The 13,418-nt window shown below is 43.4% G+C and overlaps 1 protein-coding gene across 13 annotated transcripts in view; it reads left to right on the forward strand.

The window, feature by feature from the left end:
• The window catches only part of VPS13D (vacuolar protein sorting 13 homolog D), a 253,025-nt gene that overhangs the window by 130,309 nt on the left and 109,298 nt on the right, over positions 1–13,418 (forward strand). For all 13 annotated transcript variants that reach the window (XR_006601667.1, XR_006601666.1, XR_006601668.1 and 10 more), the window contains 5 exons: positions 4,013–4,176; positions 5,559–5,667; positions 7,961–8,140; positions 9,739–9,855; positions 10,833–10,982. Coding sequence is in view for 10 of the 13 variants with exons in the window: in XM_045063766.1 (XP_044919701.1) it covers positions 4,013–4,176; positions 5,559–5,667; positions 7,961–8,140; positions 9,739–9,855; positions 10,833–10,982 (720 nt within the window). In the remaining 3 variants the exon portion in view is untranslated. The remainder of the gene's footprint in view (positions 1–4,012; positions 4,177–5,558; positions 5,668–7,960; positions 8,141–9,738; positions 9,856–10,832; positions 10,983–13,418) is intronic.

Consider the following 13,418-nt stretch of genomic DNA (forward strand, 5'->3'; position numbering starts at 1 on the left):
TGGGAATTCTGAAGAAGAAAAACTTTGAAAAGCAGTAATCTAAAAATGAAAAGCAGCAAGCCCAACAGAAATCAAGTGAATCGAAAAAAATGGCAGAGCCCTTGGAAATGATGTTGTCAGATGGTTTTCCAAGAATGTTCAAGCTGATGAGCATGTTAGCACGAAAGGAGACAAAGTCAGAAGTAAGGTGATTTGCCAGCTGGGGTTTGAGCGCGGGTTTGATCAGCAGAAGAGGAATGATAAATAATTTAATTTCCAAGGGCTGGGTGACTGTGAAGCAGACAAAAACAGACTTTTTTTTTAATGAGGTAGGAAAAAAACGTTTTGAAAAAGATATTATAATTTATATAACATTTTTATTGCTGTTAATTTCCTTTGATGGGGATGGAAAATGGTGCGTAGGAGAGTAGGTGTAAATGAGTTACACGGACATCCCAAACTAGGCTCTGTTCCAAGAATTAGCCTTAGGAAATGGTCCTCTGCTCTTCAACTGGAAACCAAGAGTAGGAAGTCTGACATCTTGGGTCCTTGGTTGGTTGGTTAGCTTTTGTCCTTTTACTTTTATTTTGAAAGAATCTCAAACTCAGAGAAAAACAGGCAGTAATTCTGTAGAAGGGATGCTGTGATTTCGATTTGTCTTGTCACTGCTGATGTTATCTTCAGCACTTGATGAAGGTGGTTCTGGATTGTGAAGCAAAGTTTCTCTCTTTCCCTTGCATTTAGTAAATACTTTGTGGACAGGTACTTGGAGACTCTGTAGACATCCTGATCCTCATCAGATTTTCTGTGCATTATGTATGTGTATTGGCTTGGACTCGCATGATGGAATGCTATAGACTGGAAGACTGGAATCATGGGAATTCATTTCTCACAGTTCCTGCAGGCTGGGATGGCCAGGATCCGGGTGCTGGCCATGCGGTTTTCTGCTGAGGGCCCGCTTCCTGGCTTGTAGACTTCTGCCTTCTCACCGTGTCTTCCAATGGCAGAGAGTCTAAGGGGAAGGCGGGGAGAAAGCCAGCTCGTTGGTGCCTGTTCTTGGAATGGTGCTAATTCCATCAGGAGAGTTCTACCCGTATGCCCTGATCTAAACCCAATTATCACCCAAGGTTTCCATTTTGAAATACCATCTATATTTCAGAGTAGGTCTCTAACATAAGAACTTGGGGCAGGGGTGTCAGTGTGGTTCGTAGCGTAGTGTATGTTGTCACGATGGATTCCTCTTTTCTTCAGTGGGTTACCGGTTACCGTCAGAATATATTTATGCTCAGTCCCCATTTTCGGTCAGTGGGAGTTCTTTCTTCTTGGGTGTCCTTTTGGCATATGCCCCTCATTCCCTGAACACGTCCGTACTTACTAACAGCAGGTTATGCTATACTTTCCTGCCGCATGCTGGAATTTGTCCTTCTCAAGGAGCCCTGACCCCTCCTAGCAGAGAGTGGAAGTTGGAAAGCTAAGACACGTACACTAGGTGCACTCATCGCTACTGCGATGTCCTTTCCAGGCTCCCCCCGGGGGACAGAGCTAGGGGTTTTCTGTGCGCACGGCCTGTGTACACATACGTACACGTGCCTGCACCCAAGCCTGCACCCATACATAGGTATGTATATGTACAGAGTATACATGCATATATGTACACATTTTATGTATTTATATATTCTGCATATTTCTAGATCTCTGTATTTTAAGAACCAGCAGTTCACTCTGATATTTTTGATTACAGTCCAACATCACAAATTCATCCTAATTTTCTCCCTTTCCATATTTGTAAGTCCCTTGTCCAGCACTAAGAACATATTTACTAATTCGATCACTTCCTCTGAATGTAACCCAGTCTTCTGTCTCCAGAGTGGTGCCCTATCGCCTGTGTAAGCACACCCTGCGATCTGGCTTGGCCTCCGATCGCCACATCCTCGACAGCAGGCACCCTTTTCAGCCCCTACCCCTCGCAGGAATGCTCTTCTCACCTCTTTTGGTCTCTGACAGCCCACACTAAGCTTCCAGCCTCCCGTCCCTTGGTACGGATCATCACGTACCTTGGGCTTCAACACCACACTGTGGGCTGCCCTCCCCCAAAACCCCCTCCCACCCACCATCACAGTCCCCATGGACTTCTGTCTTCCTCAGTGTCATCTCAAGGTTTTGGGGCTAAATTGTGAGGGAACTGGGAAAAGGAACTGGAAGGAGAATGGTACATCTCAGATTTTAAAATGGAAACGTTGGTAGTTTCCAATTCTGATGAGTCTACGTGTAAGGGCAGACAGTAGAGGAATCCATGTATGAAAACTTGATTTCCTCCAGCATCTGTGCTTTGATTCCCAATCTGGAACAGCTGCAGGATAATTGAGCTGCTTTTCCATCTGGCTTTGGCACCGAGGATCGAGGTGCGCTCTCACCACGAACAGAGAAGTGAGCACTTGGGGGCCGCAGGTGTGCAGCTCAGTGTCCTCTCTTAGCAAGGAGCACACAGGAGAAAGAGCATCATATCTTTCTGGCTTCATCTTTTGGTTTTGCCCCTTAAAGATAGATGATGTCTGGTGTTTCACACTCCTCACGGAGCCTCACTTTCTTACTGATCTAACAGGTTCGTGAGAAGAATCAACTAAGATGAGGTATGTAAAGTGCCAGGCAAAGAACCATAGTCATCCTAACACAGCAAACATTTTGCGAGGCTGCCCTGGGCCAAGTGCCTTCTGTTTGTTACACTTACCGCAGGAACCCTATAATAGCTTCATTTCTCCCTTGGACAGATCAGGAAACAGAGGCTCTGCAAGGTTTAGTGACCTGTCTGAGGTCATTCAGCTGCTAATTAGTGCAGCTGGACTTCGGATCTTGGCCTTTGACGCTGGTGTTCATAGAACTTCATTAGTTTTGACTCTGTGGATGTCGTGCAGAAGCTTTTAGATAGGGGCAGCCTGGTCCTCAGCACCCCGTGTGTGGTCCCTACAAGGGTTTGTTGCTGTGGAGGAGCTCCTGGCCCGTGAGAGTGGATGTGATCCTGACAGGGCTAGCTGGAGTGCCTTCTAGAGGTGAGGGGCTACTGGCCTAGAATATCTGGGTTGCGTTAGGCCCCGTGAGCGAAGTAGTTAAGGCTGTTGGCTTTGAAATCAGGCTGTGGAAATAAAATCCTCACCCCTCCACCTGATGGTTATGTGACTACACCAAAGTTTCTTCATCTCACTGAGCTGTAACTTTCTCACCTGTGAGTAAAGGTAATAATGGGATATATGTCATTGGATTGTTTTAAGGGTTAAGTGAGTTACTACATGTAAATCCCATGGGTCTGTGACTGGCACATGTAAATTCTCAATAAGTATTATTATTCTTATTACTTCTTGAATATAATGGATTTTATAGACTTCCATGGATTGATCTGGAAGTCCAAGAGCTGTTTATAAAATATTCCAAAGGAGAAACTATATTTAGAATTAATAGCAGTCAACTTAGTGTAACCTTTGAATTCAGTCAACTTTATATTTGAATAGAATCAGCTTATGAATTAGAAACCATCAATATAGTTGTATTTTCATGATAAACACGGAAAGGGAGAAGACATCTGGTAAATTCTGGTTGTCTGCCAGTTATGAGGATTACCAGTGATCAAATATAAAGACTATCATATATACTTTATATAATTGGATCCCTCTCGAAGGTAAGTGCACCCGAGGGTCACCATCTGGGACAGCAGTTACCCTAGCAGTGCAGCTAATGGAGTTTGGACTGAACCTCAACTCACTAGTTTGTTCAGAAAATACTAAGTATATGAAAAAAATACATCCTTAAAATATATATTATTTGTAATGTTTGGTTCAAGAGTTAGCGTGTTTCATCCTAAGTGTAGCTCGGGATTGACAACAGTGGAAGTTAGAATTAAGCTTGTGTATAATATGGAAAATGTCTTTGACTGTAGTTTCTGCTTGAGAACGTAGCCCTCGTGTGAGGCTCTTGCATCCATACCTGAAGTTTGGCTCTGCCTGTAACGGCTTTCTGTGTCCGTGTGTCTCTCTGCCCCCAGGAGCCCGGGAAGCGCTCCCAACTGTGGAGGATGACCGGCACGGGCATGCTGGCCCACGAGGGATCTTCGGTGCCTCACAACCCCAATAAGCCCTCCGCAGCCCGCTCCCCCGAGGGCTCCGCCATCTTGGATATCGCTGGTCTTGCGGCAGTAACTGACAACAGGTACTTTTCCAGATAACTTTTGATGCCAGCCCATTGCTTCCAAACTCCCATTTCAGTGGAGATACATACCAAAAAGTAAGCCTGTAAATGAAGTAAGAATTTGTATTTTTTTAAAAGATTTTATTAATTTATTTGACAGAGAGATCACAAGTAGGCAGAGAGGTAGGCAGAGAGAGAGGGGGTGGCAGGGTCCCTGCTGAGAGAGCAGAGAGCCCGATGCGGGGCTGGATCCCAGGACCCTGAGATCATGACCTAAGCTGAAGACAGAGGCTTAACCCACTGAGCACCCAGGTGCCCCATGAGAATTTGTATTTTTATATTTGTATTTTTCTTTAGTATGAGATCTGTCACGTTCCTAAATACAAATTTTGGGTCTTTATTTTATTTTTGTTAGGCTATTGTTGAAATGCCCATGCAGGTGTTAAAAAAAAAGTCAAACAATATGAAGGATATGAAAAAATGAATTTTCTCTTCCCACCAAATCTCTACTCTCCATTCCTCCCTAGAAATGAGCAGGTTTTTAAAAATATTTTTAAGAATTCGTTGTTTTTTTTTTTTTTTAAAGATTTTATTTATTTATTTGACAGATAGAGATCACAAGTAGACAGAGAGGCAGGCAGAGGTGGGGGGTGGTGAGCGGGGTGCTGTGGAGCAGGCTGCCTGCTGAGCAGAGAGCCTGATGCAGGGCTCAATCCCAGGACCCTGAGATCATGACCTGAGCCAAAGGCAGAGGGTTAGCCCACTGAGCCACCCAGGTGCCCCTCTTTTTAAGAATTCTTGTTAAATATTTCAAAAGCAGAAATAAACTATTAAGAGAATAATCAAATGTGTTTTTATGACCAACTCCTTAGGTTTGACAAATAAGTTATTTGACTTGCCTGGGGACAAATAAGTTATTTGACTTGCCTGTGCGTTAGTTTCTTTATGCAGTCGGTATATTTTTTCCCAGTTGATACCTTACTTACTTCCAAAAGGACTTTACATGACTTACAAGTGAAAACCCGACATAAAATAAAGGTAATTGGGAATTAAATAGAAAAAAACCCTCTTGAAAATATTTTCTGATCTATTTAGTGGAGAGCCCTTCTCAAACTGCGTGATAGCTGCTCACTGTGGAAAGGCAGGGACCAGATTATTACAGCTGTTGTGAATCCTTAAAAGTACTGATACTCCTTTGTGTCCCCCTGTTTGATGCTTCCCATTTTGCCTTATTCCTCTTTGCTTATGAAGAGACACCTCGCTGCCATGGGATTCGGGCTGCCCGCCCATTGGGTTTTAAGGAGGGAAGATGTTGGAAGAAAGAAGAGCAAAACCGACCCCAGTACTCTGTTTAGGCCTCACATACTCAACTTGAAGACTCACTGCATGTCCCTGTGTTGCAGATACGAGCCACTGATGCTACGCAAGCCGGATCGCAGGCGAAGCACAACTCAGACGTGGAGTTTCCGGGAAGGAAAACTGACCTGTGGGCTGCACGGGTTGGTTGTCCAGGTCAGTAGTGCTTGACGCCCTCAGCTGCAGCAAGGAGTGCTTGAACCTTCTTTGAAGCCAAGTCTCAATTAAGATAAATACACTGGAAGGGGGAGATCATTACAGAGCGAGTATGCATTGTTTCATTATAGTCCAGAAGGTCAAGGAACTCCTGTTGTGCATCTGTGTGTATTTACAGGGATAATATTCTTAGAGGTGGTATATGAGAAATGTGTTGGGAATGTTGTCTGTAGGTAATGGGACCTTTTTTCTAGGTCTTGGATTATTTTTCTTTGGTGATCTAAATTACCTGTATGAGCCACCTGGGTGGCTCAGTTGGCTAAGCATCTGCCTTCGGCTCGGGTCGTGACCCCGGAGTCCTGGGATGGAGCTTCACAATGGGCTCCCTGCTCAGCGGGGAGTCTGCCTCTCCCTCTCCCTCTGTCCCTTCCCACTCATGCTCACTCACTCTCTCTCAAATAAATAAATAAAAGCTTTAAAAAAAATTACCTATGTAATTTTCAAAAGAAAGAAAGAAAAATGCCGGCTAAAAGCCCAATGCTAAGTTACGTGGATTAATTTTAGACCTGTAGAATTAATCCAATATCTACAACAATCTTTTATCAATCAATTATCCAATATCTACAACAGTCTTCCGTGATGTGTTCCAGCTGCGTTTTCTAGATTCTGTTTATTTCTGCATTCTTAGTGGTGCCCAAATAAGCGTTTAATTATTGTAGCGAATGTCAGAATGAAGATTGCTGGTCAGTTTCCTCTGCCCTCTGCCAGTCTATCTCATGATAAATCATTGCTCATAAGCAATGTTCACATGTTTAGAAAATGACCAGGAGTTTGGATTTTCTGCCCTTCTTCTGGCTTCAGGCCAGAAGGAAGACCCTGGATCTGGAGTGATTGGGGCAGGAAGTTGTCACAGAGGTTTGGGCATATCGCTGAATGACGTGACAGTTTCTGCTTCAGCCCAGGGCTCGACCCAAAAGGTAAACGTGATGGCATCAGGGCCCAGCTTAGAGGACCCTTAGCATGTCTGTCCCTGGTGGACACCAGGCTGGCCCTCCACAGGGGGAGGTTGTTCACCAGGACAATGAGCAAAATTGGAAGGAGCCTCTGCCTGCTGTTTGGTGAGATTTATTTTCTTTTATCTCCCTTGCCCTGAGCTTTTTCTGTCAAAGCCAGGCCGCTTACTTCTATGAAGCACACATCTGGTATGGATTTGTGATTTTCAATTAACAATACAGTTCGGGCTTCTGGAGGCAAGAGATGGCACGTTGTAATTGTTGGGCCCCGGGTCTGACCCGGACTTCCGCAGACTTCCCTTCCGGTTTGTTCCTAAAGCCCATGGAATTCGGATTCTTGTAGAGCAGACCCCCGCCCCCATCCTTTGCTGGTGTTTTTTGTTTCTTGAATCCAGTTTATCATTTCTGTGGTTGTGAGTGACGCCATAATAACAGTATTCAGCTGAGCAGGGTGTGCTTTGGTTAGGGAAATAAGCTTGTTTTGCTCTTATTATTCTAAATAAAGTAACCGAAGGCATTAACCATCTGACACCACTGCCCTGAGAAGGTTGTGTATGTACTTTCTTTCTGAACTTACAACAGTCGTAGAAAGCTTTCTCCGTGTTGAAATCTGTTCTGTAAACCCAGCTCAGAGTTTCCTTTTCATTACTCAGTATTTAAAAATTAACAAAGGGGATCAAGACACACTAGCTATTATCTTCTCTAGCCCTGTATCTGCTGTCCCATAGACATGGTCCCGTTGACTTCCATTTTGTTTGGGGCAGATAGCAAGAAGATACTTTCCTCCAAAGGTCTGAGTAGCTGGCTTTCAGATGGCATTCGCTGCTCTGTTTCATTTTAGAAGAGGCGCCATCGTTTGAATATTTGAGCTCACTGTCCAACCGTCGGTCTGTTTACCGAGATTTTCAGCTCTAGAATTTGCTCCTTATTGGAAGGCTGATATTTTAGTTTTTTAACCAAACCTGAATGAGAATACTCAGAGAAATGGGGTTTTGGTACTTTTTTAAAAGCTTATTTTAATGACTAGAAGTTACTCGTAAACCAATATACTCTATTCTTACTCAGAATTCCCTAAATTCCTGTAGCATAACTTTCTGTCTTGCCCAGGTAATCCTCCTGGTTTTCATCTTCAGTAAAGCTGAAGAAACAGTAAATGCTTTGTTAAAAATTGATCATGACCCTTCAAAAGAGAATTTAAATTTGATAACTTGCTTCAGATGACATGTTACGTTGTCAAAGTCAGTTCCTTTCTCTTTGCTTTCATGTCTTTATCCTTTTAGGCCAAAGGAGGGCTTTCCGGTTTGTTTGATGGAGCTGAAGTTGTTCTTGGTCCTGACACTTCCATGGAGCTTCTGGGGCCAGTTCCTCCTGAACAACAGTTTATCAACCAAAAAATGAGGCCTGGTTCTGGAATGTTATCTATCCGAGTCATCCCAGATGGGCCGACCAGAGCACTCCAGGTGATTATTTATCATAAGAACTGATGTGAATCTCACTGTGCTTTCCCCCCACACATTGGTTAGTCATTCTACAAATATTTATTGAGACATGTATGCTGGCTATGAGACTAGGATGCCCTTGTTTAGAAAATAGGGGTAAGACCTACTTCACAAAGTTGTGATAAGAATTGAAGTATAAAAAATAATATGAGGGGCGCCTGGGTGGCTCAGTGGGTTAAAGCCTCTGCCTTCAGCTCAGGTCATGATCCCGGGGTTTTGGGATCGGGCCCCCACATCGGGCTCTCTGCTCAGCAGGGAGCCTGCTTCCTCCTCTCTCTCTCTGCCTGCCTCTCCGCCTACTTGTGATTTCTGTCTGTCAAATAAATGAATAAAATCTTTAAAAAAATAATAATAATAAGATGATAGTAGAAAAAGGTAAGAGAGTTAAAGAGGGCAATGCCAAGAATGGTACATATTATTATTATCAGTCATTATATAGTATTAAATCTTTAATGGATATATTAACGACAAGATGCTTGAAGTCCTGGGTCAGACCATGACCGTACTGTGTAGTGAAAGCAGGAGTGGAGGGTGGTCTGCAGAATATACAGGAAGGATTCGTATTCCCAGACTTGGAGGCTTCCTAAGAGGAGTAATATTTAAGCTGAGATCTGAAGGTTGACCGAGAGGAGTTAGCCAGATCACCAGGGAAGGTGAAGGGGCTGTGTGCTAATGAGAAGAGTGTTCACTCAGCAGTTTTTTACTGAGCACTTACTAAAGCCAAGCGAGGTTCTTGGTACTGAGCACAGACTACTGAACAAACACACAAAACCCCCTGCGGTCTGGGAACTCCCATTTTGAAGGAGTAAACAAATAGTAAGCAAAAAACATAATGAAGAAATGATGTAGGATTTGGGAAGTTGATAAGTCGAAGACCTGGAGTTGAAAGGGAGTGGCCCAACGGGCACAGAGAGCGTGCTCCGAGTTAATGCTGGAGACAGAAGCAGGGGCCAGATTATTTAAAGTCTGACACATACTGCAAATTTTGTGGTTTTTCTCTGGCAATGAGGGGTCAAGGAATGAGGAGTTTGGGACTTGTTAGTATATGCTATCTACGTGAAAATGTCTAGAAGTCTGTAAATGTGGGTCTGGTGCTCAGGGGAGAGATCTGTGCTGGAGATACAGGTTTGTCAGGGCCTGGTGTAATTAGAGGGCTGAGGGAAAGGAGAGATGCAGGTGGTGTGTGACAGTGACCTCTCCGGGGCAGTGTCTCATAATCCACAATCCCTCTTATAAAAGCACCCTTCTTTTCAGGCAAACTTTGAATGTAGTGATCTTAAGGTTTGTCCTTTTGGACTTGACCAATAATTCTAGATCACCTGTAGATGCCTAGTGCCCCGTATGATGCTCTCGAGGTCTGTAACTTGACTTTGGCCCTGTAGACTTACAACCAAGTTTACTTCATTATTACCCAAGTCTTATTTGGCAGCGTTTCTGAAACCATTAACTTCCATAGGATTATTGAGCACATCGTGACTTTTGACCTACACAGTTGGTATGGAATGGGTTTCATTGTGGAAGTATGAGCCCTCTTACAACAGTGTTTTATTTGACTTCAGATAACAGATTTCTCCCAACGGAAAAGTGACCGTTCATTATATGAAATGGATGAACTTCCCGTTACCGAGCAAGAGGTACAGAAATTAAAGAATCCAGACACAGAGCAGGAACTGGAAGTAAGTTTTAAGTATTGTAAATTCATTTCTTTATTATTAGTTTTTTAGAACTTTGCTCTATGGTTTTCTCAGTTTTAGACCTCTTTTCTCTCTGCCCTCTGAATTCTAAATACAGCTGTTGCCTTATGGTGTTTATGTCATCACAACATGAATGTGTGAATTTATTAATTAAATGAGAGCTAAAATTGAATCAGAATGTGATAGTGTACGAAAGTAAGATAACAAGAAAGAAAATCAAACTTTGAAATTTATACAAGGTCAGGAATAAGCAAACTAGGTTTTTTGAGGGCCCCCAGTTTTCTCTTGTCGTCTTTCTTCCTCTCTCCCTTGTTTGGGTGTTAGAAAGTGGAGTTTGAAAAGGAACATGAGGTGAACATGAAAACATACACTAGGGCACCTGGGTGGCTTGGTTAAGCATCTGTCTTTGGCTCAGGTCATGATCCCAGGTTCCTGGGATCAAGCCCGGCATCAGGCTCCCTGCTCAGCGGAGAGCCTGCTTCTCTCTCTCCCTTTGCTGCTCCCCTTGCTTGTGCTCTCTCTTTCTCTGTCAAATTAATAAAATTTAAAAAAAAAAAAGACATATACTTATAGGGTATTTATTTAGTAACTTAAAAAAAAAATAAGGACCTACATGTAAAGCACTGTGTCGGATATTATAGAAGTCCAGTGAATAGCATACTAAAAGCTTGCATCCCAAACAGGGAGAAAGATTCTCAAACAGGTCTTTTCCTATAATGAAATGCAGAATGTGTTCAGTGCTCCGAGAGAGGTATTATCATATCATATCATTTTGGAGTTCTGGAAGGGGTGGGCACTGAGCCTAGAGAGAACGGTGCCTAATGAGAGACCAGAGTTGGATAAGTGGTTTGCACCTGCTCAGGGGTGAAGCAGAGGGATTTAAAGCCACATGTTTCCCTGCACTCTCCTAGGTACCTTGCCCTCTGTTTAAACTGGGTTGTATTTTGGTTTTCTTTCAGGTGCTTGTGAAGTTAGAAGGTGGAATTGGGTTGTCCTTAATTAATAAAGTCCCAGAAGAACTGGTCTTTGCAAGTCTTACAGGAATCAATGTGCATTACACACAGCTGGCAACAAGTCACATGCTTGAGCTGAGCATACAGGATGTGCAGGTAATGGGGGCAGTTCAGAGCTTGTTAAACCTTCTTGTGTTCTTGCTGACCACCCAGCCAGATCCAGTGTTTGGTGTCCTAAAAACACTAATGCTCTGGTGGAGATATCTTATTATGGACTTCAAAAAATTATTCTATGAAAATAATTGTTGCCATCTATGTTTGTCTCACCAGTGTTTCTGTATAGTAGCCAGTGACTTAGACGATTTAGTCCAAATGGCATGGAAGAAAGTGGACCCTGGTTCCCCATTCGCCAATAGGAAAAAGTAACAGGAAATCATTGAACCATCATTAGAGAAATTGAAGTTCACTGCAGGGAGAAAAAAGTAAGAGAACTGGACTTGTGCTTCCGGCCAAAGTGTACTAATAGGGAACCAGATTCCTACCTGAAGCAGCCCCCAAGTCCAGATAAAATAAGGAAACAATAGGTTCAAGGCCCTGTAAATCAGGCACTGAAAGACAGTGACCCTTGAGAGGTGGAAAACAAAAAAGCTGAGCCCTGCATTCACCTCAGCTGACTGCCTTGAGAAAGTTTCCAGGCCATGGCACTGAGAGGGGAGATGAAGAGAGAGCCCAGTAGAGTGAATGAGTTGAACAGGCCAGGCAGAGAGTCTGGAGACCGAGGCATCTAGAGTTTCATGGGGCGGCGTACCTGGGAGGAGCATGCTGCACAGAAAGCAGACTCGGGAGATCTCCGGAGGGGTTCTGTGAGCATTCAGCAGAGGACAGATCGGTGCTGCATGTAAGGAAACTACCATCTGAACCATCCACGAGGATCTCACAGGGACAGCATCTGCTGCTCCCCAGGGCTGGGGATGGGCTTTGTTCCCCCAGCCAGACTAGAAACACTAATAACATATGTAACATTGGGAAGAGTCTTCCAAAAAATCTTGCCTTCATAGTGAACTATAATTAGCCCTTGGCTGAGCACTGTTCCAGACCCACCTAACAAATCATAAAAGCAAAGTCTGAAAGGATCAGTCTGTTTCCAAGTAATTTAACTATATCCCTGAACAAAGCTCAGGATTTAATGGAATGCAAAAATACCCAGCACCCAACAAAGTAAAATTCACAATCTCTGGCATCCTGTCAAAAATTACCAGGTGTGCAAAGGGGCAGGAAAACACAATATATAATGAGAATAATCAGTTGAATGGACCCAGAGCTAACACAGATGTTAGAATTTTCAGAGAAGGACATTAACTGTTACTATAACTGCATTGTACATGTTCAAAAAGTTAAGTAGACACATAGAAGATATGAGAAACTCAAACTTCTAGAGATTAAAATGAAATGAAAAACACACTGCTTTCAATGAATAGCAGATGACACAGTACAGGAAAAAAAAAGATTAGTGAACTTGAAGACATAGCAATGAAAACTGTCCAAATTGAAATGCTCAGGGGAAAATAATCCATAAAAAGAAAACAGCATCAGTGACCTACAGGACACCCTCAAGCAACCTAACATGTGGATAATTGGAGTCCCTGAAGGCCAAGAGTGAGAGGAGGGCATATAAAAAGTATTTGAAGAAATCTTGGCCATAAATTTTCCAAGTTTAATGAAAACTAAACTCACAGATAGAAGCTCAAGCACGAACAGAAACACATGCTTGCATGCGCATGAAGGAAACTACACCAAGGTACATCATCATTAAATTACTCAAAAGCAGTGATGAGTTATCCAGGTTAAGCAATACTTGTCATGTGCCAGGAGAAAAAGTGAGAATGAGAGCTGACTTCTCATTGGGAATGATATGAGCGAGAAGAGAAGACAGTAATGTCTTTAAAGAACTGGAAGGAAGAATAACCATCAACCTGGAATTCTATGCCCAGCAAATATATCTTTCAAAAGCAAGGGTGAATCACCTTTGCCCAGTTCCCTGGCAGGGTTGTTGTGGCTGGGCAGAGGGCTGAGGTGGCTTATGTCGGGACACGGAACGGAGCTTCCGCCTGGCTCCCATTAGGTGCTGAGATGCCTAAGAAAGCTGGTGTGATCAACAGGGGTAAGAATCAGAGCAAGGAGCCAGGAAGACCAGTTCCTCCCTTAGGTCCTATGGTGATTGATCCTACATGTTGTGTCACCGTAGCCATCCATGCTAAACCTGGGTCCAAACAAAATGCTCTAATAAACGTGATGGTGGAAGCTGTTAGTGTGGTCATCGCAGCCCCCTCCCCCCAGCCCTGTCAGAAGGAGAGGCTAATGCCCAGCTCTGTTGGTACCTTTGAATGTCCTGGAGCTCAGGGAGAGTGACGTGGTTTTAGTTAAGGGTGGTCAATCTCATGGAAAAGTGGTGGCCTCCACAACTGCAGAAGAGATCTTGGAGAAATTAAAGCAGCACCCCCTCCCCAGTAAATAAATAAATAAATAAATACAAGCAAGTTATGAGAAATACATCCTTGAGAAGCCTTTTGTTTCTATTTGTTTTTAAAGATT

Source organism: Mustela putorius, unplaced genomic scaffold, assembly GCF_011764305.1.
Source record: "Mustela putorius furo isolate JIRA1106 unplaced genomic scaffold, ASM1176430v1.1 tig00003853_pilon_pilon_pilon, whole genome shotgun sequence".
NCBI lineage: Eukaryota > Metazoa > Chordata > Mammalia > Carnivora > Mustelidae > Mustela > Mustela putorius.